A 25,714-nucleotide genomic window follows, 5' to 3' on the forward strand; every position below is an offset into this window, starting at 1 on the left:
CTTCCTTAGGCATGACAGCCAATTGGATGACTTTGGGCCAGGTCTGTCTCTGAGCCCAGCTCACCTCACATGGTTGTTGTTATGGGGGAAAATAAGATACAGGGACATTAGGTATGTATATTGCCTTCAGTTGAATAACAGTGGGGTTAAAATAATGAAATAAATCACAAGAGAAAGGAGCAAGGATCTGTTGAAATAAAGACAAGCTGACGCTGCATGAATGGCATAAATAGGGTGAGTAGGATGTGATGTATAAGTTACTCTGAATAAAAGGGAATGTGTACTAAAGAGTGTGTGTGTGTGTAGAGAGACAATTATACTGTATATATATAATTTTATAAATGCTGTCATTTGCTCTAAATATATTGCTATTCTCTTTGGTACCATGTTATTCAAATATTTACTGAGTCAAGGATGTAATCTACCCTGTTTGGGCTGCTGCTGCTCACCTGTCCATTTTCACCAGTGATGAAATCCAAATTTTTTACTACCGGTTCTATCGGCGTGGCTTGGTGGGCATGACTTGGTAGGCATGGCAGGGGAGGGATACTGCAAAATCCCCATTCCCTCCCCACTCCTGGGGGAAGGATATTGCAAAATCTCTATTCCCACCCCACTCTGGGACCAGCTAGAGGTGGTATTTGCTGGTTCTCCAAACTACTCAAAATTTCCGCTACTGGTTCTCCAGAACCTGTCAGAACCTGCTAGATTTCACCCCTGATTCTCACCCTCTGCATCCCCTTCCTTTGATTTGCACAATGCTGCAGTTCAGGAGTAATGTTAGCCCAGTTCCCCACTAGGCAAGATCCAGGCTGAGTGTCCATGGGGCCAGTCCAGATGGAGAAGGATGAGGAGCTGGGGCAGGACCAGCTGTTTGCCTGATTTAGATAATATCTCTGCAGTAAGCTAATATATACGTGTCTTCCTATGCAAGTCCTGAGGTCTCCTCCTTCTCCTGCTTAGCTAAAAATAAGCTTTGAGTCCTTGTACTTCTCGACAGCTCTGGCCAGTTCGGTTTCCAAAAGGCTTTGTGAGTTGAAGGGAAATCATGCAGTTAGCTGGACTGATCAACAGACTTAGCAATCTTAAAAAATGTAATTGTTTGTTTCGCTTCACCTGTCACAGTAGGAACCCAAGGGCCTCTACTTCAAAATAAAAGGACGACAAAACTTAGCATAAGGCCAACTGGGGACGTCATAGCACAGCTGCACTTCTTTCCCAGAAAGCATCCTGCGGAGCAAATAACCTGCCTGGAAAAGTGTGCATAGCCCTCATCATCAGCCCAGGATGTGAAGGCTGTGACAGCTTGCCTCTGCTGCGCCCGTCTTCATCCCAGGCCAAGAGTTCTTGAAAGGGGAGGTCTATGCATTGGCTAAAGCAGCTCCATATTAGCTAATGGGAAGATTGCCCTTAGGAGTGGGAGGTGGAGGGGTGAGACAAATCTACCAAAGGCTCCATGTTAGCCAGTGGATTAGGTTGAGTCAATTAAATCATTCTCCTAAGTAATTATTGCATGGTAAATGCATTATTCTGTTTCCAAATCATGTTTTTTGCACAAAAAGTTTATTTTTCCCCCCAAAGTACACTGTTTCTTCCTCTTCTTTTTTTTTTCTACCTCCACTTCCATGTGCCATGTTAATCTAGGACTATGTGTAAGGGGAGCTCCCAAATTCCTTAAAGTAGCCCTACCTCTGAGATGCTTTTAAAAATCAGCTATTTTTCAAAAGGGTTGGGATTTACCATGGTTGGGTATATAGCTTGGGTCCATCTCTGGAATACCTGATAACTGGAGTGCAGTGGTCTCTTTGCTGCCCTTTATTGGTCAAATCTGTGCAGCTTAAATACAAAAAAAAGTACAAGCTTCCCTTGTTCAGTTGTGTCTGACTCGGTGTGTGTGTATGTATACGTGTGTGTGTGTGTATGTGTACTCATCTCCATTTCCTATCTGAGGGAGCCAGTGTTGTCCAAAGATGCTTCTGTGGTCATGTGGCCAGCATGACTACTATATACCCAGGTGCATCGAACGCTGTTACCTTCCCACTGAAGTGGTACTTATTTATCTAGCTGCGTTTGCATGCTTTTGAGCTGCTACGTTGGCAGGAGCTGAGGCTAATGAGGTCCTATTAGATGTTAAGCCTTAGAAATATTTGAGTGGAGGCATATTGTTTTTGTGCTGAGCACATGATGGAAAATACAGGCACAAGGATATTTTAATCCAAGCTAGACATGAAGCTGTTGTTTGATCAGAATCATTTATGGAGAGATGAATGAATATATACTGTTTATGTTTACTTAAAATCTGCTCATTTGAATGGGTCAATAATTTATCTGGGTAGATGATCTACAAGAGAAAGGGTTTAACTCTTCTCTCCAATGTTGTTTCTTTCCTGGGAATCACCTTCTCACCTATTTTTTTTTTTTTTTAAATTTGATTTATATGCCGCCCTTCTCCGAAGACTCAGGGCGGCTTACAAGGTGCTCAGCAATAGCCTTCATCCTTTTGTATATTTATACAAAGTCAGCTTATTGCCCCCACAACTGGGTCCTCAATTTACCTACCTTAGAAAGGATGGAAGGCTGAGTCAACCTTGAGCCTTGGCGAGATTCGAACCCTGCAGTAATTGCAGGCAGCTGGTCTTAATAACCAGCTTAATAACAGGGTGCCTTAAACCCCTGTACTACCAAGGCTCTTTTTAGAGCTCTTTTTAGTCTCACAGAAATCTGCAGTTTTAAATACCGGTATATTAACCTCCATCCCATTTTGCAGCAAATGCAACCTAGACTGGGAAGCATTTGGGGGAGGAAACAGATGAATCTCATCCTCATAATTATTCCTACCATCCAAGCAACAGCCTTGTGTGGCTGCTTTGAAATTTAAAAAAACTAGAATTGTGAATGTTCTGCATCATGTATTAGTTGAACCTCAGGGTCCTCTGGTAGGTATATAACTTAATGTTTCTTGTTTTGCACCTGCTGCAGGCTTCCCACAAGCAAAATAAATGGGGAAGGTGGCAGAAATTCGAGGGAGGGAGGAAAGAAGAAAGGAAGGAAGAAATGTTAGGGAGAGAGGGAGGCAGAGAGGGAAGGCGGCAGGGATGGAAAGAAGGAGGAGGAAGGAAGGAAGGAAGGAAGGAAGGAAGGAAGGAAGGAAGGAAGGAAGGAAGGAAGGAAGGAAGATTTCTGATCTTGCCAGATTCCTACAAGGAAATTTAATAGGGGAGCTGGCAGGAAGTTGGAAGTCGCTCCTGCTCTCATTGCTTTTTTGCCCACTCACAGTGAGGAAATATTTCTGAAACAATGACCCAATGGGGCATGGGTTGTCTAGTAATAGCTAAATTGCTGGTTGCATAATGGAAGTGCATACCTGTGACTCAGGCACCTTGCAAGAGTACAGTCAGTCTCTTTTAGCTGCCCAATTCCAACCCAATTACAAAATAGACAACTTTCACCCAAAAACGAAGACCTTCAGCTGGGAGGGGAAGGGGATGCAGAACTCCATTAAAGATGCTTTAATCCTGCTGGAGGGTCTAATTAGGCAATTAGCAATATGAAAAATTGACAAAGCACAAGTCGATAGAAAAATTACTCTCCTCCAGCTTTCTCAAATAATCAGTGGGAGCAAGGAAAAAAAATGTCCCCAGGGAACCAGACTGACAAGTTGCTTAAGGGGGGGTGCAGTATAGTGGGCTGCAGACCTGTTTTAGAGAATAATACTATTTTGAGAGTACTATGAAAAATGCAGACTTATTTAAATGCACTAGAGACCGAAAGAAAGAATGTAAATAGGAGGTACTCTGAATTAAGTTAGGTGCCTATTTTTTCTCCCAGAACTGCTGCATCTTTAAAGGAGAGATGGAGAATGCTAGGTATTATGGGCTATATTTCCTGGAAACCGGGGTAGGGTAAATATATTAGGGATTGCATTGCAAAAAACAAGCAAAGCTAAAAGGAAGTGATTGCTGCCATTACTCTTTCTCTCCTTTTGTTTGGTTTATTGCTCTCTTCATTTTCCTTCCTTCCCAATGAGCTGCTGGAAAAGGGACAGAGTAATCCAGTATAGAACTGGTCAGAATAATAACAGAATAACAGATCTGAAAGGGACCTTAGAGGTCTTTTGTTCCAACCCCCTGCTCAAGCAGGAGACCCTCTACCTGTGATGGCGAACCTATGGAACGCGTGCCACAGGTAGCATGCATAGCCATATCGGTGGGCACGCAAGCTCAGCTCCGATGCGCATGCGTACACCGGCCAGTTGATTTTCAGGCCTTCTGGGCCCACCAGAAGTAGGGAAACAGGCTGTTTCCTGCCACCGGAGGGCCTTGGGGGGGTGGGTGGGAAGGCCCGTTTTTTTCTCTCCCCAGCCTCCAGAGCCTTTCTAGGAGTCTGGGGAGGGCGAAAATGGCCTTCCACACTCCCCCGAAGGCTCTCCGGAGGCTGGAAATGGCCCGTTTGCCGACTTCTGGTCCTGGCAAGCGATGGCAAAAAGGTTAGCCATCACTGCCCTATACTATTCCAGACAAATGGCTGTCCAGTCTCTTCTTAAAAGCCACCAGTGATGCAGCACCCACAATCTCTGGAGGCAAGTCGTTTCACTGATTAATTGTTCTAACTGTCAGAAAATGTCTCCTTAGTTCTAGGTAGCTTCTCTCCTCGATTGGTTTCCATCCATTGTCTTGCCTTCTGGTGCTTTGGAAAATAGGTTGACCCTCTTCTTTGTGGCAGCCTCTCAGATATTGGAACAGTGCTACCAAATGGTCACTCTGAAACCAGGAGGAGGCTGAGGGATGGCTGCTTCTTGTCTGCAGGTTCATACACCTCATTTTAGTAAGTGCCAAGCAAAAATCAATCCGATATAGCCTTCTCAGCCCTAAGGATGCTGTTAGAGGGAAAACATCACCTCTAGGATTTCATCCTTTTAAAGTTGCTGAGATCCTGTCATCTTATTTCATAAAAGAAAAAAAAAAGCAGCTTTCTTCATGGAACAGAAACTGGGACATGAAGCATTAGCTTCTTCTGTTTTTCTTCCAGGCTAAATTAAGTTTCTCAAGCTCTCTGATGTAAAATCACAATCGTGAAGTTAGAAGGGTTTATTTACACCATCAAGACTAACCCTTTGCTTAGTGCAGGAATGTGGATTAAAGGCTATCTGACCTCTTTTGGGACATCACCATCACTGGTTACCAATTGGTTTTGCTGTTGACCTGTTCTTACTTTTAGGAAGTATTTTTCTCTAAAATTCGGTTGGAATCTATTTCCTGTAACATAATTCTAAAAGCTAAACCCATCCACCTCCCTCAGTTGTTTTCTTTATTATTTTATTAAACAAATTTAAACAATTGCCCAGTTTGCACACAATGATTCAAATCTTTGCAATTTCAGGCCCCTGATTACCTGTACAGCCCTTCTCTGAAACTACTCCAAATTTCAGAATCTTAGCTAAAGAAGGATCTAAGCCAGGGGTATCAAACTAAAGGCTCGGGGGCCAGATCCAGCCCACGGTGTACTTAAATCTGGCCTGCAGGGCCACCCTGGAAACAGCGAAGGACCAGCTCTTGGAGCTTCTGCCAACAAAAACACGACCCTCCTGAGCTCTGTTTTAACTGGCAGAGGGTTGCAGGAAGCTGTGGCAGCTGAAAACGGAGCTCAGGAGCCCATTTTTGCTGGCAGAGCATTTGTGTCATCATAGGTGCCCCTGACACAAGTGATGTCAAGTTGGCCACGGCCACCCTGGCCACATCCACCCCAGCCCCCCGGATGTCAAACACAATCCTGATGCGGCCCTCAATGAAATTGAGTTTGACACCCCTGGTCTAAGCAATGTAGAATATAGTGAAACAGTTATGTGCCATAGCTTACACTGTATATATACATGGTATATCTGTAGGTCTTTGGTTATTCGGGTTTTCTCCCGCGTAAAATTGGAGGTTTCTTGACAACGTTTCGACGAAGTCTCATTCGTCATCTTCAGGCTGGTGTCTTCGGCTTCGTGCTTCCAGGAGCAATGGTATATCTTTATACACAAACTCTTGTGTCACAAGTTTGTCTGTTTGTAACCTGCAACTGGACAAAAGGTGAATCACAAAGCAACAAGATACCTCAAATGGACTAAGTTACACAATGCATCCAACATCTGTGATCCATTATTCTTGTGGGATTGGAATTAGGATTAGGATTGTGGCTGCTTCAGCACTGCTATACTCAGCCATGGTTATGCCATCATCATTTTCTTTTTTCCCCTCAAAATTTGATTAAAGTTTACAAATAAAAAGATAACAAACTAATGCAAGCTAAGAAAAATATCAAAAATGAAGAAAAGATTCATTTTAACTCTTATTCAACAGGTTTACTTTATAAATCATACAATGTCTCACAAGATGATTTCTTATCACATTCTCTTTGTCTCCTTCAAAGCACAGCTTGAACAATTTTTATCTCTTTTCAGGAGTTTTTTTTTTTGTTCCATACATTCCTTCGATAAATCCAAAGTAAGAAGGCTTTCCAACTCACTCTTCTGCTTTATTACTTCTATTTCCTCCTTTATTGTTATGACGTAGAGTCATAGAATTATAGGACTGGATTCTGGAAGGAGCCTCGGAGGTCCTCTAGTCCAACCCCCTGTCTATGGCAGGAATCCTTATACCAATGAGCCATCCTGCCACGCTCCTCTTGGCTGAATTCCACATCAGCTGGTTTAATTGATAAATCTATTTTGGCATTGTTTCCCATACTGGTCTTACATTCTAACATTTTAAAATCCATATTGAGATCCATATCTTTTTCTATATCATATTCCTAATCAACATTTTTTAAAACTTCAAATCCCTGTCAGTTCTCTGTTTTATCCAATAAAATTTGTTGATCTTGTACATCCTCTGCTATAGTATCACTTGCTGTTGTAAGCATCACTTGCTCTTGTAAGCAACCTCTGAGTAAATCGTTCCGAAACAGGCTTATTTCTTCTATAGTCAAATAGTATTGAACCATTGTGTTAATGTGTTTGTTTTCCTTCAAGAATAATCTTTTGTTCTCCCCTTCAGGTCCCCTCTGATCATCAGTTTATTTTCCAATCAACAAAATTTTCCCACAGGAGGATCTCTTACAAGTAGTTTCAAAGACTTCCTATGCTGTTTTATAAATTTTTAAGCACCCCACAGGAAATATTCTTTCAAGTCCATCTAGCATCTTAACTTTTCAAAATCAACATTTTATTCCCCCTTTTGGTGTTTGTCAAAAATTAAAGCTTCTCTTGTTATTTCATAAACTTACTGAGAGTTTCTTTTGCCCAGAGTGGAAGGAAAAATCTCCCAGTTTAATACAGCTTGTCTTTTGGAAAAATCTTAATTCCAAAGAAATAAGTAATAAGCAACTTGTAAGAGATGACCAGGCTGAGCCTGATGGAGGGGTCAAACCAGGGGTGAAATCTAAAATTTGTTACTACCGGTTCTGTGGGCGTGGCTTGGTGGGGGGGGGTTAATGTGACTGGGTGGGCGTGGCCAATTTTTAAAAAAACTTTTAAAACCATTTTTTACATGTAAAACCATGTAAAAAAATGCTTTCAAAAGGCTCTAAAGGTTTTTTTCTTTTACATGGCTCTGGCGATCCAAGCTGAGTTGCCTGATTAGCAGGCAACTCAGCTAGGATCGTCAGAGCTTGGATCGTCAGAGCCATTTAAAAGAAAAAAATGTTTTTTTCTTTTAAATGGTTCTGGCGATCCCAGATGAGTTGCCTGATTAGCAGGGATTGTCAGAGCTTGGATCGTCAGAGCTTGGATCGTCAGAGCTTGGATCGTCAGAGCCATTTAAAAGGGGAAAAAAAGTCTCTGATGATCGCACGGCTCAGCTGGGCATGGGGGGCGGGGGCAGGGATTTTTGCTACCGGTTCTCCGGACTGCCCGCCGCCATCACTACCTACTCACCCGAGCCGGTCTGAACCGGGAGCATTTCACCCCTGGGTCAAACGCATCATAAGTCATGAGTCCCTGTATGCCCACAAGTGGTCTAAGTCCAGCCCACCTTGAATGCCTCTCTTATCTCCCGCTCATTTCCCTTAACAGTCAGTTGGTTAGATTCTGGTAGAGAGCTTAAGCTTGCAATAAATCTTTATACTCCTTTGAACTGCCTGAATCTCCTGATTTCCCCAGTGCTTGACACAACTTCCTAAAGAAATTAAGAGAGGGAGTAGAGACGACTTCAGTGATTCTTTGAAAAGCACTGAGCATGGTTTAGGCAAGATAAATATTCCTTCTCAACCCCCTGGAGAACACTGTTTTGCAATCTCTTCATAGGAAGGATCTGTATGGAGGAAGTAAAAGGTTGCATAAGAGGCATGGCAAGGGTCAGGGAGCGTGTGCCATAGTGCAGTCCAATTTGGGGAATTTGCACACGGGTGCAGTGTGGGTTGGGGTGGGTGCACGAGGGTGCAGAAGTGGCCCTGGGGAGGGGCAGATCAGTGGTGGGTTGCCCCCGGTTTGGACCGGTTCGCAAGAACCAGTAGTAAAACTGGTGGGAGGCTCCGCCCACTGACCCATACGTTATCAGGAAGCTTCTGCGCATGCGCAGAAGCACGAGCAAGTGAGCGGTCCCATTGTGAACCGGTAGTAAAGGTAAGTAGAACCCACCCCTGGGGCAGACATACTGGAGCAACTTGTGATGTTTCCTGCTGGCTTTCCCAGTGACTTTCTCTCTGAAAGCTTCCCACAAGCAAAGTCAGTGGAGAAGCTGGCAGGAAATCGCCCCCATTTCCACTGCTTTTTTCCCCTCCTCCCTATGGTCATTCTATCCTTTTGTTTAGGTTAAGTAAATATTTCTGAAATGATGATGCATCTGAAACAATAACCTGATGGGTCATGGGTTGCCTAGTTAGATCTAATACACTGAAAGTCAGTTACACAATACACAATCAGTTGCAGGTTTAGAGATGCTTCCAGAGAATTGGTTAGGGACTCTTGCTTTCAGTTATACTCTGGAACTTGGATATAAGTCTGTTTATTCAGTGAAACAGTTATCAAGGACAACAAAACTTAATAACCTAATAGTCTCTTGGCATCAGTAGGTTTAACAAAGCCACTTCTGCTGAGTCATCATACTGAGGATACTTTTTTTTGCAAATTCTTATAGAAAGCAGTGTCGGGGTAGTTTTCTAGCTTCATCTGAACTGGATTGACCTTGGTTCAAATCCCAGATTGTTATTTTGCTTACAAAACATGCTATAGTGCAAAAACCCATTTTAAACATACTGTAACTGCAGCATAATGATCACTTACGTTGTAGCAGGAAAGCTGCTAGTCAACTTTGGGCATAATTCTAAAAGTACTGCAAGAATAAAGCAAACTATATTTTGCCTAGTTATAATATGATATGTTCTTCACCATCTCATTGTGATATTTACATTGATTTGTTTAGGTGCCTGTTCAAGGATTCAAAGAAGAGGCTGTGGGGTAGAGCTATTTACCCAAGAACTGCTGGTGGTCATCCAATCCACCTTCTGGGAGTTTTAACCATGTCTCAGAAAGGGTCTTGTCCACACACCAAGATCTTGGGCGGGGCTGCTGAGTTCACTGCCTTTGGGGCCACTGTATATGCAGTAGTCCTCGACTTACGACCACAATTGAGCCCAGAATTTATGTTGCTAATTGAGAAATTTGTTAAATGAGTTTTGCCCCATTTTACATTTTTCTTGCCACATTTGTTAACGAACCCTGATGTGGTTGTTAAATTAGTAGCACGGTTGTTAAGTGAATCTGGCCTCCCCATTGACTTTGCTTGTCAGAAGGTCGCCCCCCCCAAAAAAAGATCACATGACCCTGGGACACTGCAACTGTCATAAATATGAACCAGTTGTCAAGCATCCGAATCAGTGGTGAAATCCAAATTTTTTTTACTATCGGTTCTGTGGGCGTGGCTTGGTGGGTGTGGCTTGGTGGGCGTAGCAGGGAAAGGATACTGCAAAATCTCCATTGCCACCCCATCCAGGGGAAGTATACTACAAAATTCCCATTCCCTTCCCATTCCTGGGGGAAGGATATTGCAAAATCTCCATTCCCACCCCACTCTGGGGCCAGCCAGAGGTGGTATTTGCCAGTTCTCCGAACTACTCAAAATTTCCTCTACCGGTTCTCCGAACTGCTCAAAATTCTGCTACCGGTTCTCCAGAACCTGTCAGAACCTGCTGGATTTCACCCCTGATCCGAATGTAAATCATGTGACCATGGGGATGCTAGAAAGATTGTAAGTGTGAAAAATGGTCATAAGTCACTTTTTTAGTGCCGTTGTAACTTTGAACAGTCACTAAATGAACAGTTGTAATTCGAGGACTATCTGTACTCTACCATGGAGAAAGCTCTCCAGATGTTGAGGAGCTTCTAATCCTCTACAAAATTGGGTTAACGTTGGCCTTATGCTACCATAATGTTCAGTGACTTTTGATTGCAATTAATTTTATGTTGTTAATTTTCTAGTGAGAAGCTGGATGGAAAAACTGAAAGACAAGGTAGGGAGCTCTTCTCAGTATAATTTATTGTAAAATGCACTGTATTTTTTGTTATATTTTTAGAAATCCACTATGGAGAGATGATCTTTTAATCCAGTGGTGCCCAACCTTTGCGGCTTGGCAGCCCAGCTGGGAGGAGCGGCGGAAGAGGGGAACAGGGCCATGCAGCTCCACTCACACAAGAGAGAAGAGAAGCCTTTGGGATGCGGTTTCACATTCCTTCAGGCTTCTCCGCGCCAAAAGTTTTTGCAACGGGATGGAAGGCCTTAAGCAGCGTGAGATCACTCCCCCAAAGCCTTTCGGCCATTTGAAAAAACTTTTGGCATGGAGAGGAGAAGCCTTTGGTGGCTCAGGCTCATGGTACTTCAGACTCACCAAGCCCGATGCTCCAAAAGCGGATTGGGTGTCCTGCGCAGGTAGCCTTGGTGAGTCAGTGAAGCTAAGCAGGGCGCGCTTGTCTCACTCAGCCTCTGCTCTCACCGCTCCACTTTTGGAGCATCGGGAGAAGGTGGCTTGGTGGCATGCCTGGCAGGGCAGAGGGGTGCCAGGCCGCATGAGTGCCAGGCCAGTATGTACACACACACAGCTCCATTCATGCAAGAGAGAAGAGAAACCTTTGGGGCGCCGCTCACATGCATGGAGCTGTGCATGCGGCCCGATTCCAAAAAGGCCCTGGCCCAGTAATGGGCCACGGCCCAAGGATTGGGGACTCCTATTTTAATTCATAGCTTTTGATAAGACTCAGACACTTTCTGGATGGGTAGCAGAGAGCACAGTTGTTTTATGAGTTGAATGATGACCATGAATCTCCATAAGTGGTGTCATGTGCATTATGATTTCATTGCACATCGCTATGTGATGGCATCAAGATACCCGTGCTGTCTTACTGGAGTCCTGTGGTCATTTGTGCTTCTCGAGCCTTGGATTCAATTTTTATAATGGCATCTTCTGGATTATGAGTGCTATAGAATTCTGAGGTTTATACCCTGTTTCTCCTAAAATAAGACATCGCCTTATAATAAGCCCAATCGGGCTTTTGAGCGCATACGCTAAAGTAAGCCCTCCCTTAAAAATAAGCCCTCCCCGAAAATATTTAAATGCACGCGCAGCCGATCCCCGGCATTTCCTCTGATTAGGGTTAGGGAGACAGAGCTGGAAATCAGGTAAGACGGCAAGAGGAGCCCCGTCTTGCTCCATACGCCCCAAAATAATAAGACCTCCCCCAAAATAAGGCCAAGCACTTATTTCAGGGTTCAAAAAATATAAGACAAGGTCTTATTTTCGGGGAAACACGGTAGTTCCAACACATTTAGAAGGGAAGACTGTTTTGGTCTATCATACCCTTCCTTTTTCTTCCTAGGTACTACCAGGAGTAATTTTTGCTACAGGCCCTGGATTCTATCCTCTTCTTTAAGAATTAGTAGAAGCAGAATTATGTGTGGAAATATTTTATATGCCCCAATTCTGCTAATCACCCTGAGGATTTATTGCTTATATATCTGGAGCCTTGCCATTCCACAGTCTTCTTGATATGCGATGTATACCTAAACATTGTGTAGCTGATACATTTATTTTAAGTAGGTTTCCCACATTAGAATCCACAGGGGAAGAGAGCTGTGAGATACAGGAATCCTCACTTGGGTTTTACAATTCCTTTGTGGGGAGGTAAAGTTGTTTGAACACTTTGCATGTAGCTTCTCCATATTGCCAGAAACAAGGGCAGGACAGTACATGTTCCTTCCCAGGAAGGAAGCAAATTGTAACTAGGATCTGAAATTTGAGTGGTTTACAGTGCTTTAGTAGTGCTTTGCTGCACGCATTATCAAAAGTGAGGATGTGATCTGCAGCAGATGCAGGGTATTCCCACATGTGATAAACTTTAGGACCAGTATTCTTCAACTTTAGCATCATTTATGGTGAATGTGCTTCATCTCAGAATTCCCCAGCTGAAACCTACACATCTTAAAATGGCTAAGGTTGAGAAACACTGATCTAGTAGACTAACATAGACTTCGCTGAGCTTGTCTCCTTTAGATGTGTTGGACTGCAGTCCCATTATTCTTATTTTATTTATTTAATTTCTATAGCCACCCATCTTAACTGACTCTAGAGAGCAAACAATTCCAAACAATTAAAAACAGTATAAAATAAATATATGTATAACAGCCGAGAAAATTATCGTAATAATTTATCATAATAACTTACTTATCAGTAAAGCCAAGAAACAGGACCCTTCACGCATTTGGGCCATGAGGTTCAGTCACAGAGCCAGCTTTTAAAGCCTTATGAAAGGCCAGTAGGGTTGGGGCCATCTCAATCTCGGAAGGGGGAATGTTCCTTGGGGAGGCGGGAGGGACTGCCTTCTGAGCCTGCCAGCTGGCGTTCCTTGGCTGAGAGGACCCACAGTGTGCCTGACTTGCCAAACCACATTGGATAGGTAGAAACTACTGTTTCTTGGGGAAGAAACACTCCCTTAGATAACCTGGTCCCAAGCAATGTAGGGCTTTAAAGGTGATAACTAGCATCTTGAATTGCATCTGGAAGTACACCAGCAACCAATGCAGCTCAAGTGGTGTTTAGTACATGTGCAGCTGCATTTTGTACCAGCTGAAGCTTCCGAATGCTCTTCAGGGACAACCCCCAAGTAGACCATGTTGCAGTAATCCAAACAAGAAGTTATGAGGGCATGGAAGCCTCCCAGTCCAAGAATGGACACAACTGGCTCACCACCTGCAAAGGCTGTCCTAGGCCTGGCTACCTACTACTCTTTCAGCAGGAGCCACAAGTCTAGGAGGTTCCCTAGATTGTGCACTGGGTCAATCTGGAGCAATCCAGGTGGAAAAACCTTGTCCCCAGAAGGTCCAAATACCCACAGCCACTCAGTCTTGCTTGGGTTAAGTCGGAACCCATTGAATTCATCTAGCAGATAATTCATCTGCTAGATGAATTATCATTAAACTTTGGATAAGCAGGGTATCTTATGGGGGTTGTAGTCTCATATATAAGAATGGCAGCAGATTGCAGGAAAAAAAGTTACACATTTCCAAGCACCTCAGGCCATTGACTCTGATCATTTCCATATGAACCTAAAAATAACCAAGGATCCAGATGTGGCTCTGTCCTTGTGGAGAATGCTCAATGGCCAGGATATCACCTGCCCTTCTGCATGCACAACTTCCTACTCATAGAGAGCAGGAATATCTGAAGAAGATTATACATCAGAATATCTAGAAATGCATCAGCATAAATGTATTTACGAATGTAGAAGCAGTGCCCTATCAATTTAATGGACAAAATGCAACTCACCTTTCCCCTGTGTGCTGTATTCCTGAATAAGTTGCTATGTCACCCTTAGGATTTTCAGCCAGTGTGGTTAGAAAGCAGTGGGAATATTTGACCTGTAGGTCTGAGACGCCTTGTGGATACTAGGCTGATGAAGGCTGAATAATCTGTAAAGAGACCTTGCTAATTGTTCAGAATTGGGCTAGACCCATCAGTATACACATCCTCACCTATTTGTTTCTCATTTACTCTCTTTCCTTTCCTCCCTGCTGACTTCTGCTTCGTGAATCCATGAAACTCCACTGTCAGCCCTATAAGGTAGACCAGACTAAGCTATCAATGCCATATAGATCAGGATGACTTTTACTGTAACAGCTATAATAACAGAATCCTTTAAATATAATTAAGTCTAAATGAGCTTCTCCACTGAACCTCCCTATCTTTGGGTGAATCAGGCAAAAGTTTGTCTGAGACTTTTTTTTCAGACTTGGTTTTTTTTGGACGGAACACAATGCCCTCTTATTTATTTATTATTTTATTTTATTTATTGAATTTGTATACCGCCCTACTCCCGAAGGACTCAGGGCGGTGAACAGCCAGATAAAATACATATAATACAAATGTTAAAAAAGCATTAAAATACAATTAAATAATTGGCCCGGAAAATGAAATTTAAAACACCCCAAATTCATAAAACAAATTTAAAATTGAAGAATGTTAAAATTTTAAAAAGTTTAAAAGAGACGTTAGGCCAGGCTGGCCTGCTGGAAAAGAAATGTTTTGATGGCACGGCGAAAAGCGCGCAGGTCCGGGATCCTCCGTATCTCCGGAGGGAGCTCGTTCCAGATGGCGGGTGCCCCCACAGAGAAGGCTCTCCCCCTGGGGGCCACCAGTTGACATTGTTTGGCCGACGGCACCCTGAGGAGCCCCTCTCTATGGGAGCGTACTGGTCGGTGAGAGGCTACTGGTGGCAGAAGGCGGTCTTGTAAATACCCCGGTCCTAAGCCATGGAGCACTCTAAAGATGGTAACCAAAACCTTGAAGTGCACCCGGAAGACCACCGGGAGCCAGTGCAGCTCGTGCAGGAGGGGGGTCACATGGGAGCGCCCCGTCGCTCCCATAACCACCCCCGCGGCCGCATTCTGGACCAGCTGGAGCCTCCGGGTGCTCCTCAAGGGGAGCCCCATGTAGAGAGCATTGCAGTAGTCCAGTAGTCTGATTGTTTCCCTGGTAACAACTCTTTCTCTTGTCCACCAAGGTCATTCCCTATGCCTTCTACCTCTGTATAGACTTATGTAGGTGTAGACCAGAGGTGGGATTCACTTACCTTCCCTACCGGTTCGCAAATGCGAGCGAGCGCACACACACACTCGTTTCGTTTGCACGTGCCACCTCTGCGCATGTGCACATGCTCATGGCCTTCTATGTGTGCGCAGTAATCCCGCATTACATCCGGGCAGGTGGGCGGTGCCTCCCGCAATCACAGCTACCAGTTTGCGCAATCTGGACAGAACTGGCTGAATACCCCCACTAGTGTAGACCTCTGTTTGATTTTTTTTAATGCTTTAGGTTGGATAACCTGCAGCTTATTCAAATAGGCCTTGACTTATAATCAGTTGCTTAGCAACTGTTTGAAGTTACAGCAGGCCTCCCCACGGGTAGTGTACTTATGACCCCATTCTAAAGTTTCAATGGCCATCCCCTATGGTCACATGACCACATGTTAGGCTCTTGGCAATTGGTCATTTGCAGCATCCTTGGTCATGTGTTTTTATGATGGTTTTACTGAAAATTGGCTTTTACTTCTGGTTTTCAGGAAAACTGCCCATAGTGGGTTTGCTTAATAACCATGTACCCTGTTTCCCCCAAAATAAGACATTCCCTGATAATAAGCCCAATCGGGATTTTGAGTGCATGGCAATAAGGCCAAGCGCTTATTTCAGGGTTCAAAAAAATATAAGATAAGGTCTTATTTTCGGGGAAACACGGTATATTTGCTTAACAACTGTGGTGTTTGCTTAACCACCAAAAAGGTTGCAAAATTGGGTTAAGTCACATGGATGACTTTACAACCATCACAACTTATGACTGTAATGGACAGGCTCCATTACAGATATAAATTGAAGACTACCTATATTCAGCTGCCAGATCATACCCGAGATCACACACAACCAAAATTTGGAAGACAAATCAGCATTTAAAAAAAAAAATTGGTTGTTTTGCCAAACTAAATAATAAAGTTATCCTCAAACTTCAGCCTTATTTTTCTTCCCCTGACTGGAGAATAAGGAATGCATTTTTGACTGCCTCATTTCATCCCATTCAAGTCTCCAAAATACCCCACACCTGTAGCACATCAACTAGTGACACGATCACCGTTAGGGGTGTTCACAGAGTAAGGTAAAAAAAAATCAAGATGGTGGCTGCAACAGTGTCACTGAACTTTGCCTTTTTTAATGTGCCTTGCATGTTTGCGACACACATTTTAAAAACGAACAGGCAAAGCTTCAATGACACTCTTCAAAGCTGCCATCTTGACTTTTTGACTGTCCTCTGTGAACACTCCTGGTCACATAACTGACCCAGGTTCTTGCCTCAAAGGTAATGATTCAGTATGAAATAGCTTGTCCTGTTTGCTCCTGGCTAGAAAGAAGCTGGTCTAATCCTGCCCTTACGTGAAGGTCTGGCTACAAACTGAATATATGTTACATTAAGCTTGGTGCATTTAGAAATGTGGCAGTGTCACTACTTAGAAGGGTGTCTCTGTTCTGGCCTCCAGAGATTGTGGGTGCTCTAACACTGGAGGTTTTGAAGAAGAGATTGGACAGCCATTTGTCTGAAATGGTCTAGGATTTCCTGCTTGAGCAGGGGGTTGGGCTAGAAGACCTCCAAGGTCCCTTCCAACTCTGTCTATGGCGAATGATATAAAAAGGGCACGGTGGTAGCTACGATGGTATAATGGAAACTCGACCAGTTTTTTATGGATGTCATACATACATGTGCCATCTTTAATTTGTTTTTAACCACAGTCTGGAATGAACCCCCTGGCTAGTGAGGCTTAAGCCTAATTAAGGAATACTTATCTCCTCCCCTTGCCCTAAAGAATGAGGGTGAGAATAAATAGTGGAGCAAAACTTATAGCTTAAACCAGCTTTTGCTATGTTGGTACTTTTATTTACCAATCCAACAGATTGTTGAGGGTAAAACTGCCCTCTGCAAAGTAGTGCAACGAACCAGACAGCGAATAGATACGTTGCTTAGCAAAACACACAGATTCTCACAGACTCTGAACGTTGATAGAAAAATAAACAGTCTTTACTTGTAGTAAAACAAAACAAACTTGGCTTCTCAAAACAAAGATAACACTTCTTCAAATAATCACGGTTCAACACAAAACATAGTTTGCTTACAATTCCAGTTCTCTTCCGGAACACTGACACAGTTCCTTTCAGCAGTTCAACCTTCTAATAGCAGGAGCAGAAGTGAATGAACTTCCTGCCTTCTTTTATGTCTGCTTAGCACAGCCAATTAGTCACCTTTGTAGCAGTTAAAGTTACAGAACATAGTTTTCTATATATTATCTACCCAACCGTAGGATAAGCATCCAACACAGATAACCAATGTATGCTTTAGGAAGAACCAGTTTTATAGTCACATGTTTTTCTCCTATTCCTAAATATTACGTGCAACAAATGTACCACCCATTTCTAGCGTGATGAATTGAGAAAATAAGCATACAATCCAAGACATTAAAGCAAATACTTGTTTGCAACGGGAATATGCAGAGTGTCTGTGCCTTTATTTTAAGCTTTGTGTTTCTTCGGTATCAGCAAAATTCATTTAAACGCTTCTCATAAAGTGAGACGTTGATCCATAAGTTTCTTGCTCTTATTATTCTTCTGTTTTAATTTTATTCTACTGTTAATACTGTTTTGTTTTATTGTACAAGATCAGCGTTCATATTTATCCTTAGTTATCTGTTTTTATGCTGAAAGCTGCTCTAATTAGTGTCACCCTAAAAGAAACATAAACAGTCCTAAATGCTTAAAGGTTTATGTTGTTTTGCCCTGGGAAAGAAAGCAACTTGTAAAATACCAGATTTCCCCCCCCAAAATTATTCCAGTTGTAGAAGAGAAGACAGGTGATATTTTCCCTCTCCCTTTTATAATGTTAAAATTTGAGGTCATTAAATGGAAATTAATTTTCAAAAGCTTTTGGAAGGAGAAAAAATTAGCATATTTCTTCAAGGATGTACTGAGGAAATGTATTGGGTTCACTGCTGTATATGCTGAAGATACTGTGTGTCAGTATCTCTAATACTTCTGGCCTGCTGCTGTTCATTTTTTTAGTTGGGAGTATGGTCAGAACTTGGTGTGTGTTTTTCAGTTCTTTGCCCTATAACACAGCAATGGTCACTAGTAAAAGCAATAGCAACAGCACTTACACACGGCTTCATAGTGCTTTACAGCTCTCTCTAAGCAGTTTACAGAGTCAGCATATTGCCCCCAACATTCTGGGTCCTCATTTTACTGATCTTGGAAAGATGAGTCAACCTTGAGTCGGTCAGGATTGAACTGTTGGCAGTCAGCAGAGTTAGCCTGCAATACTGCATTCTAACCACTGTGCCACCATGGCTCTTACATAAATCACCCTAACCCTAAATGAACTGTTGTAAGTCAAAGATCACCTTTACTTATGTAAAGCTTTTTCCCACAATGTTTAATTTTCTGCCTTTAGCATTGCATCACAAGCTCTGCTGCTTTTGGCTTTGTTATCATGATTCATGAGGAAAAGAGGCGGGATGGCACTCTGACCCTGTGATGCTGCTGGCATCTCTCTGTCCAAACTCCCTTGCGGTCCTCTGCAGATGCTGCTGGCTTTCATAATTTGAGAATAGCCCTGTGCACCGCATTTTTTACTTCAAGCGTCCCAAGCAATGCATTCAATTAATGCAAAGAGCTCTACATCAGTTTCGAGCATAATAAATAAGTCTATTGTTGTAACTTCAGGTCACAACATATAATGTACCATTAAAAAAAAAATCACAGTAGTAAGATTGTAAAATTAAATAATCGAGAGTATGTGATATAAGAAAACAAGATAGAGCCAGAGTTACAACTAAGAACTTAAGTATTACTTTCTATGTTTAAATGACAGCAGAGAAAAGTAGCAGCTTGGTCGCTAACAGTTGGAAACACTTCTGCAAGAATATAGTCCAATTGTTTGAGGTCTGCAACACATTAATAGTGGCCAAATAATTAAAAGCATAATAAAAATCCAGCTTGACCTGATGTTTACTTGCAATTTTCCTTCCATCCTTCCTTCCTTAGGCAGGATACATGTCTGGGATGCTGGTCCCAGTGGGTGTAGGCATTGCTGGAGCCCTTTTCATCCTGGGAGCGCTTTATAGCATCAAGATCATGAACCGCCGTCGCAGAAATGGCTTTAAAAGACATAAGCGAAAGGTTAGTATTCTTTTTTAAATGTTGTGAAATTGCTCGAGTTCTCTCCTCGCCACAAATGATTGCTTGCTCTTGAAAAGTGCCATCTTATCTTTCAAATCAACAGGCAAAGGCTTAAAGCCCTTAAGTGTCTACAGCAGTGATGGTGAACCTTTTAGACACTGAGTGCCAAAACTGCGTGCGCACGCATGCCCAAACGGAAAGGTATGTGTGCGCACAAATGCATGCATGCACCAACATGCCCACATACATGCATGTGTGCAGTCATGTTTGTGTGCATGCATGGACATGCGGCAGTGCGGACATATGCACATGCGCAGCAGAGACCCAAAAGACCAACTGGCCGGTGGGAGGTGGGACATCCCAACACCGACAGGAGGTAAGATCTTTTTCTTTTGTGAGCTGCTGTTTCATCGTTTGCAGGGAAACAGAAGCTCACGAAGGAAACGCCACGGAGGTCTGACCTGGGCGACTGTGCGCGTGCCAGCAGAGAGGACTCTGCGTGCCATCTCTGGCATGCATGCCATAGGTTCGCCATCACAGGTCTATAGTTTTCAGTTCGTGTTTTTGACATGAATATAGAATGGTTCAAAGCAAGTATCCATTTACTGTATTTGTATCACTCCTTTCCTTTGAGGCACCCAAAGTTTATTTCTATGGCGACATAGGCTGTGTTTCTGCTAATAAAAAGAGGGTACATTGGCTTTATCTGAGATAAATTAGATTTGTAAGATGCATTATTAAAAGAGAGCTACTTTGGTGTAGTAGTGAAAGCACCAGGCTAGAAACTGGAAGACTGGGTGTACTTAGGCCAGTCATACTCTCTCGGTCCCAGAAAGGAGGCTTGCAAAAATGGCAAATCACTTCTGGAAAACTTTGCCACTTTTGCTTGGAGTCAAAAACTGACCCAAAGGCACACATGCACATACACATGTACAGACACATAAAGCATGATTAAATGCAGACTTTTCCAACCCAGTATGTTCCAGAAGTGTTCAGCCACAATTTCCATCATCTTGGCTTAGTAATTCAGTATATCTGAAACACACAAAGTTGGAGAAGACTGAATGATAGAATGGAAATCCAGTCTCAGTCCCAAAAAAGTAAAAAAATGGGAACATGCACAAATTAGTTTGTAGGTGATGTAGAATTAATGTCTTTCTGCTTAATCTGAATTCTGTAGTGTTTTGGTGTAACTGAGTCAGATTTTCTTAACCTTTTTAGACGAGGCACCTGCTTTGGTCTTGATCGCTTTATTCTTGATGTGCTCCAAGTTTATAACTAATCCAGTTTCCTCTCTCTGGTGTCTTCCAGATTTATTGGACTTCAGCTCTTTGGATATGCTGAAGTCTAGCATATGTGGAAGAAAGTAGGTTGAAGAAAGCTGCAGCAGCTGAATATTTCAAGGCAGGGAAGAAATAAACAGTGTCTTTCTTGTTGTCTTCCTTGTAGCTAATGTTTTTCCTTCTTTCTTTCTTTCTTTCTTTCTTTCTTTCTTTCTTTCTTTCTTTCTTTCTTTCTTTCTTTCTTTCTTTCTCTCTTTCTTTTTTTTGTCTCTCTTTTTCACTCTTCACTCCAACTAGCAGAGAGAATTCAACAGCATGCAAGACCGGGTGATGCTTTTAGCAGACAGCTCTGAAGATGAATTTTGAATCGGGCTGCAAAGCTACGTCATGTTCTCCAGTGACTTACTTTGTTTGCAAAGGGAGGTTTGCAAGTAAAAAAAAAAGTCTTTCTGCTGCATCCCAGTGGCCTGCCCCTGTTGTGCGTTCACACGGCAGTGTTGCTTTACACAACCGGTCCCCAAAAGGAGAAACACACACAGCCAAACACATCCCCCTCACCGCATGTTGCAGCCTTTTAAAAAAACACCATGCATTTGTGCAACTTCATTTCCATTGCACTGCATGTTCTTAAAGATGAAACTTAACAATCACTCCACTAAGAGTGGGGGACAAGACAGGCTGAATGACATTAATGGTCCTAAGGTTCTAATTTTCATGTTGATGCTAGCAATCAAAATGTCACCCTTTCCCATATTGTCTTGGGGAGGATGAATTTTTTTAGCCCAAATAATGCCTGTCAATCTCCCACTAGGATGCCATCTTCTAAGATGTGGGATTTCCTGAGCTGAAGTTCATGGTTTTGAAAATAATTGGCTCTGTTTAATTAACAAGGGGATCATATAGAAGCAGTCCACCTCATAAACAGGATAGTAACTATGTAGGTAGAATACAATGAACAAGCACGTCATGTATATATATATAGTGTATTATGCTTAGGGTCAAACTAGATAGTCACATACCCAAGAGACATGTGCTTTGTTTTGTTCATTGTGAAACAAATGGGAGTGGAAGAACGGTAGGGAGAATGCTTTCATCAGCTCAGTGGGGGACCCATAAAGATCAAAGTACTAAGCAAATTGTCACATATGCATGGCATACTTCACATGACTATTTACTCAGCTCCCACAGCTAAAAAAAACCTCTCTACTGTCTGCAGTGTTCCCAAAGTGATATGGAAATGGTCCGTGTACATTTGATCTGTGAGAGATCATTACTTGGTGCTGTGGTCATCAAATGATGGCAAGGAATCAGCGGTAAATGCAGTGATAGTGGTGCCCAAATTCCTGACACCTTGAGGCAAAGCACTTTTTGATCTGGGTTAAAGTTTAGAGTACACTTTTATTTTGTGCGCTCAGACAAACGCCAAGAGCTTGGGGCATGTTCCTTTGCAGCTGCTTGGGTATTGAGCAAAGTTATCAGCCCTATTTATTTATTTGGAAAATTTATATAGCTGTGTGGAGTCACCTGTGAGCGAGTAGGAGGCAATATAAAATTTATAAATAAATAAATAGGATTGACAGTTCCGTCTACATCTTTGCATCCATAAAGCACCCCGCCCCATTTCACTTCCTTTTAATTTAGCGCTTCCAGTGAAAGCTGGCATTCTGTGGAACCACCCTCTAACATTCTATTTTTTTACAAAAATATCTCTAGATTCAATAGACATTTCATTTCTCTTCTTGGAAAATAAATATGGTGGCCACATGTAATTTTTTTTTTTTTTTGGAAAAATGTATCTATTGGCTTAGGGGGAAAAAAGATCCAATTGGGCACCACTTTTTGTGGAGCATAAAAAGAACAATCCTCATTGGCCATGTCCACAGCAGAAGCTGTTTTGAAAATAGGCGAGCCTCTAGCAGCGATTTCAAGGGAGCTCCTTCCAAGATGTTCAAAATTCCAAATATGCAAACTAGCCAACGCATTGCCTAACCCAGTCTGATTTACTGGATTCTCTCCAATTGAGTTGGACAATCATTCCCATTCTTCCCAGTCAATGGGGATGATAGGAATATTTTTGTACAATCTGGAGAGAGTTAAAGGTGGGGAAGGCGGGTCTAATTAATTGTTCAACTTCCTTGGGAATAAAAATGTGCTTCTGACTTTGACCTTTTCCCACACCAGTTAACTAAACTAGTAAGAGCTCTTGTCTTGCTTTCCATAAAAAGACATGAGACGTGTATTAAGCTGGACCTTTGGTTACTACTCCCAATTATATCAAGGTTGACTCAGCCTTCCATCCTTCTGAGGTCGGTAAAATGAGGACCCATATTGTTGGGGGCAATATGCTGACTGTGTAAACCACTTAGAGAGAGCTGTAAAACACTGTGAAGCGGTATATAACTCTAAGTGCTATTGCTATTGCTATTACCCACCCTGAGCCACTAGAACTGTTAGGGGTTTCAGGAAGAGGTCACACTCACCAATATTGGCTAAAGCCAGAAATTGGGAATTTCTGCGTACCAAACAAATGATCTTCTGCTATGTTCTGGCCTTTTCTTTTTTTCAAAAGAGTGAGAGAGGATGAAATGAAAGCTATAACAAGAAATCTTTAGCTTTATTAACAATTAAGTGATTACTGTTTCTGATATACTATAGCTTAATTTTTACCAAAATGCTTTGCCTCTTTGGCTCACATGTTTTGGGAATCATTGTCTAATCAGTTTACCTGATGGAAGTATGTGTAAATATATCCTCCGTGTAGGGCTTCAATTTGATCTTCCAAAACATTTTGGAAGATTTTTTTTTTTTAATGACCCTCCTTAGGGTTATGTGAAGGTGAGAAAAAAGGAGGGCAGTTTTGGTCAATAACTTCAGAGTAGCAGTACACCACAAAGTAAATCGTAGGTAAGCAGGAAAGAAGCGCGAAAGCAGTTGAAATGTCTCTAGTTTCAGGCTTCTAGTCCATAGAGAGCAATTTGTTATCTTAAGGATATTAAACACTATTTTTGTAGAACACACACACATATATACACTACATAAACAATGTCTTAGTAAGAGTGGCTTCCTAGCATAGCATCCCAAGATTGTAGACGAGGGGGCCCAAGACTTCCAGCCAATTGTAAGCAAAGCAATATGGCTGCAAGAACCAGCAAACTGGGACCATGGATGGCCAAACCAGAAGCTCCCAAGACCAATAACTTCCAACAAGTGCTAGAAAGTGATGTGTAGCACATAATATGTTGGGTGCCTTTTTTGATCTGACAAGGGCTGAAGGCCATGCATGCATCCAGCGATAGCGTGAAGTTGAGATGGTAGAGGTGACAAAGATGATCTGGAAGCAACAGAATGGACTTGAGCTGCTCTAGACTAAAGGTGAAAGATCATATTTTGGATGCTTCCAATTCCCACCCCTCACCCTCAACCATAAATTGGCTGAATAAAAACTTTTATCCCCAGTATGTCAAGGGGATATTCATTCTTTTCCCAAGAATTAATAAATAAAATAAAATAGAGATGCTCTTTCCCTCCTCCTCTCCATGCCTGCCAGTTCAGCGGTATGGAATAGCAAAGCCCTCTTTGTAGCTTGTAGTGCAGGGGTCTCCAACCTTGGCAACAATAGCAAAGCTGGCTGAGGAACTCTGGGAGTTGAAGTCCACAAGTCTCCAAGTTGTCAAGGTTGGAGACCCCTGCACTAGTGCATGTTCTCCTCCCACCCAGTGGCTAACTACAACACATTCAAAGCAGAGCCCAAGCAGAGCAGTCCTCCTGCCCCTTGCAATTTCTCCAATGGCCCTTTTTGCTGGATCAGATATGGCAGGCCCCCCCATGTCATAGGCCAGAGCTTGGGACTGATCCTTCTCTTCCTGATTCACTCCCAGAAGGGGACAGAATGACTCAAAATTCATGGCCTTCCAATAGGAACGGGAGTGATGCTTGATGCCAAGCATAAGAGCTTGGATGTTTAAGTCAGCTTTGATTGCTTTAGCCAGCCTTGTGGGGAGAGACCTTTCTTTCATGGGCCTTTGACTAGAGCTCAAGGATAGGCGGAGTTCTAGTTAAGGCAGGGATAGAAACTGAGCCCGGTTGCATGCCAAGTAATTCCTCTTCCATGGGGGTTCAGTCTCCCTGCATCTCACAAGACAAGAAGCTTGGCTAAAACTGGAATTGCTTTTGAATTTGGGAAAGATACCTCTGCAGATTTCAGGGCTAGAAGAGAAATATTTTGAGTTGTCTTGTTAGCATTCTAACCTGTGTAGAACGGGATTCTAAAAAAAGCAACTAGGAAGAGGAATATAGTAGAAAGTAGATAAAGGGTAGAGCTTGAGCAGGGGTGGATCTCAGGACTCCTAGTCCTGTCACCTAGCTATAGACCAGCCTTCCACAACCTGGAACCCTCTGGATGTGTAAGTGTGTTGTTTGGGATTGTCCAAACTCCGAGTGTCCATTGGAAGCTATAGTGATGATGTCATGATATGCCTAAACAATTGGAGTGTACCAGGTTGGGGAATGCCGCTTAGGGCCTTTGGTAAGTCACTTTGGTCAACCCAATTCTTCATCTTTTGGGTAGGAATAAGAGACCTACCTCACAGGGTTGTTGTGAGGGCAAGCCAATAAAGTTTTGAAGCACTTGGCCATTAAAAGTGTCCTGTCAGAAATATGTGCACGTAAAGAAAACAAAATAGTGTTGCTTGTTTAAAAATAAATAAATAACAAGTTTGGCTTAAGAAACACAATTGTAGCCTATCCAGCATCCATGTGGGCATAAATGATTAGCAGCAGATGAAAACATGTAGGAAAGAAAAAAAATGGGCTCCTTTTCCTGGGGACATTTGGTTTATCTCGTCTGAGGAACACACTAATGAACAAGTGATTAGTTCTGGGTGACAATTTCCTGATTTTCTGCACTTTGGCTCTGTACTTTGGCTTGCTAAGAAGTTCTCCTAATTGGAAGAAGGGACGTCTGGAAATACCTTTATTTTTAATGACCAAAAGAGAATCAAGTTCCCTCCTGGCTACTCTTAAAACCCTGTGGTGCCATTTTTCGGTCCCTCTGGATGATGAACATATTGGGAGCTGCTGCCATCCAGACAGAGTCAAAGGCTTTCATAATGACAACATTATGGACTGTTGGGGGAAGAGGCAATCCCTGGGGGACCCAAATTTGGTTTTGGCTGGCAGAGCAAAGCTGAAAGCAGC

General features: G+C 42.6%; 1 protein-coding gene across 4 annotated transcripts in view; it reads left to right on the top strand.

Annotated features, from left to right (window-relative positions):
* ARMH4 (armadillo like helical domain containing 4) overlaps positions 1-25,158 on the top strand; it is a 66,619-nt gene extending 41,461 nt beyond the window's left edge. For 2 of the 4 annotated variants that reach the window (XM_034433438.3, XM_060693612.2), the window contains 3 exons: positions 10,457-10,488; positions 19,101-19,235; positions 20,816-25,158. In XM_034433438.3, coding sequence (XP_034289329.1) covers positions 10,457-10,488; positions 19,101-19,235; positions 20,816-20,884 — 236 coding nt within the window. In that variant the 3' untranslated portion in view covers positions 20,885-25,158. Of the gene's footprint in view, positions 1-10,456; positions 10,489-19,100; positions 19,236-20,546; positions 20,653-20,815 lie in introns of those variants that run through there. The other 2 variants (XM_034433439.3, XM_060693611.2) reach the window with 2 other exon arrangements.
* Positions 25,159-25,714: the final 556 nt, after the last annotated feature.

This window comes from Pantherophis guttatus, chromosome 1 (assembly GCF_059756535.1).
Source record: "Pantherophis guttatus breed Tessera chromosome 1, ASM5975653v1, whole genome shotgun sequence".
NCBI classification, from domain to species: Eukaryota; Metazoa; Chordata; class Lepidosauria; order Squamata; family Colubridae; genus Pantherophis; species Pantherophis guttatus.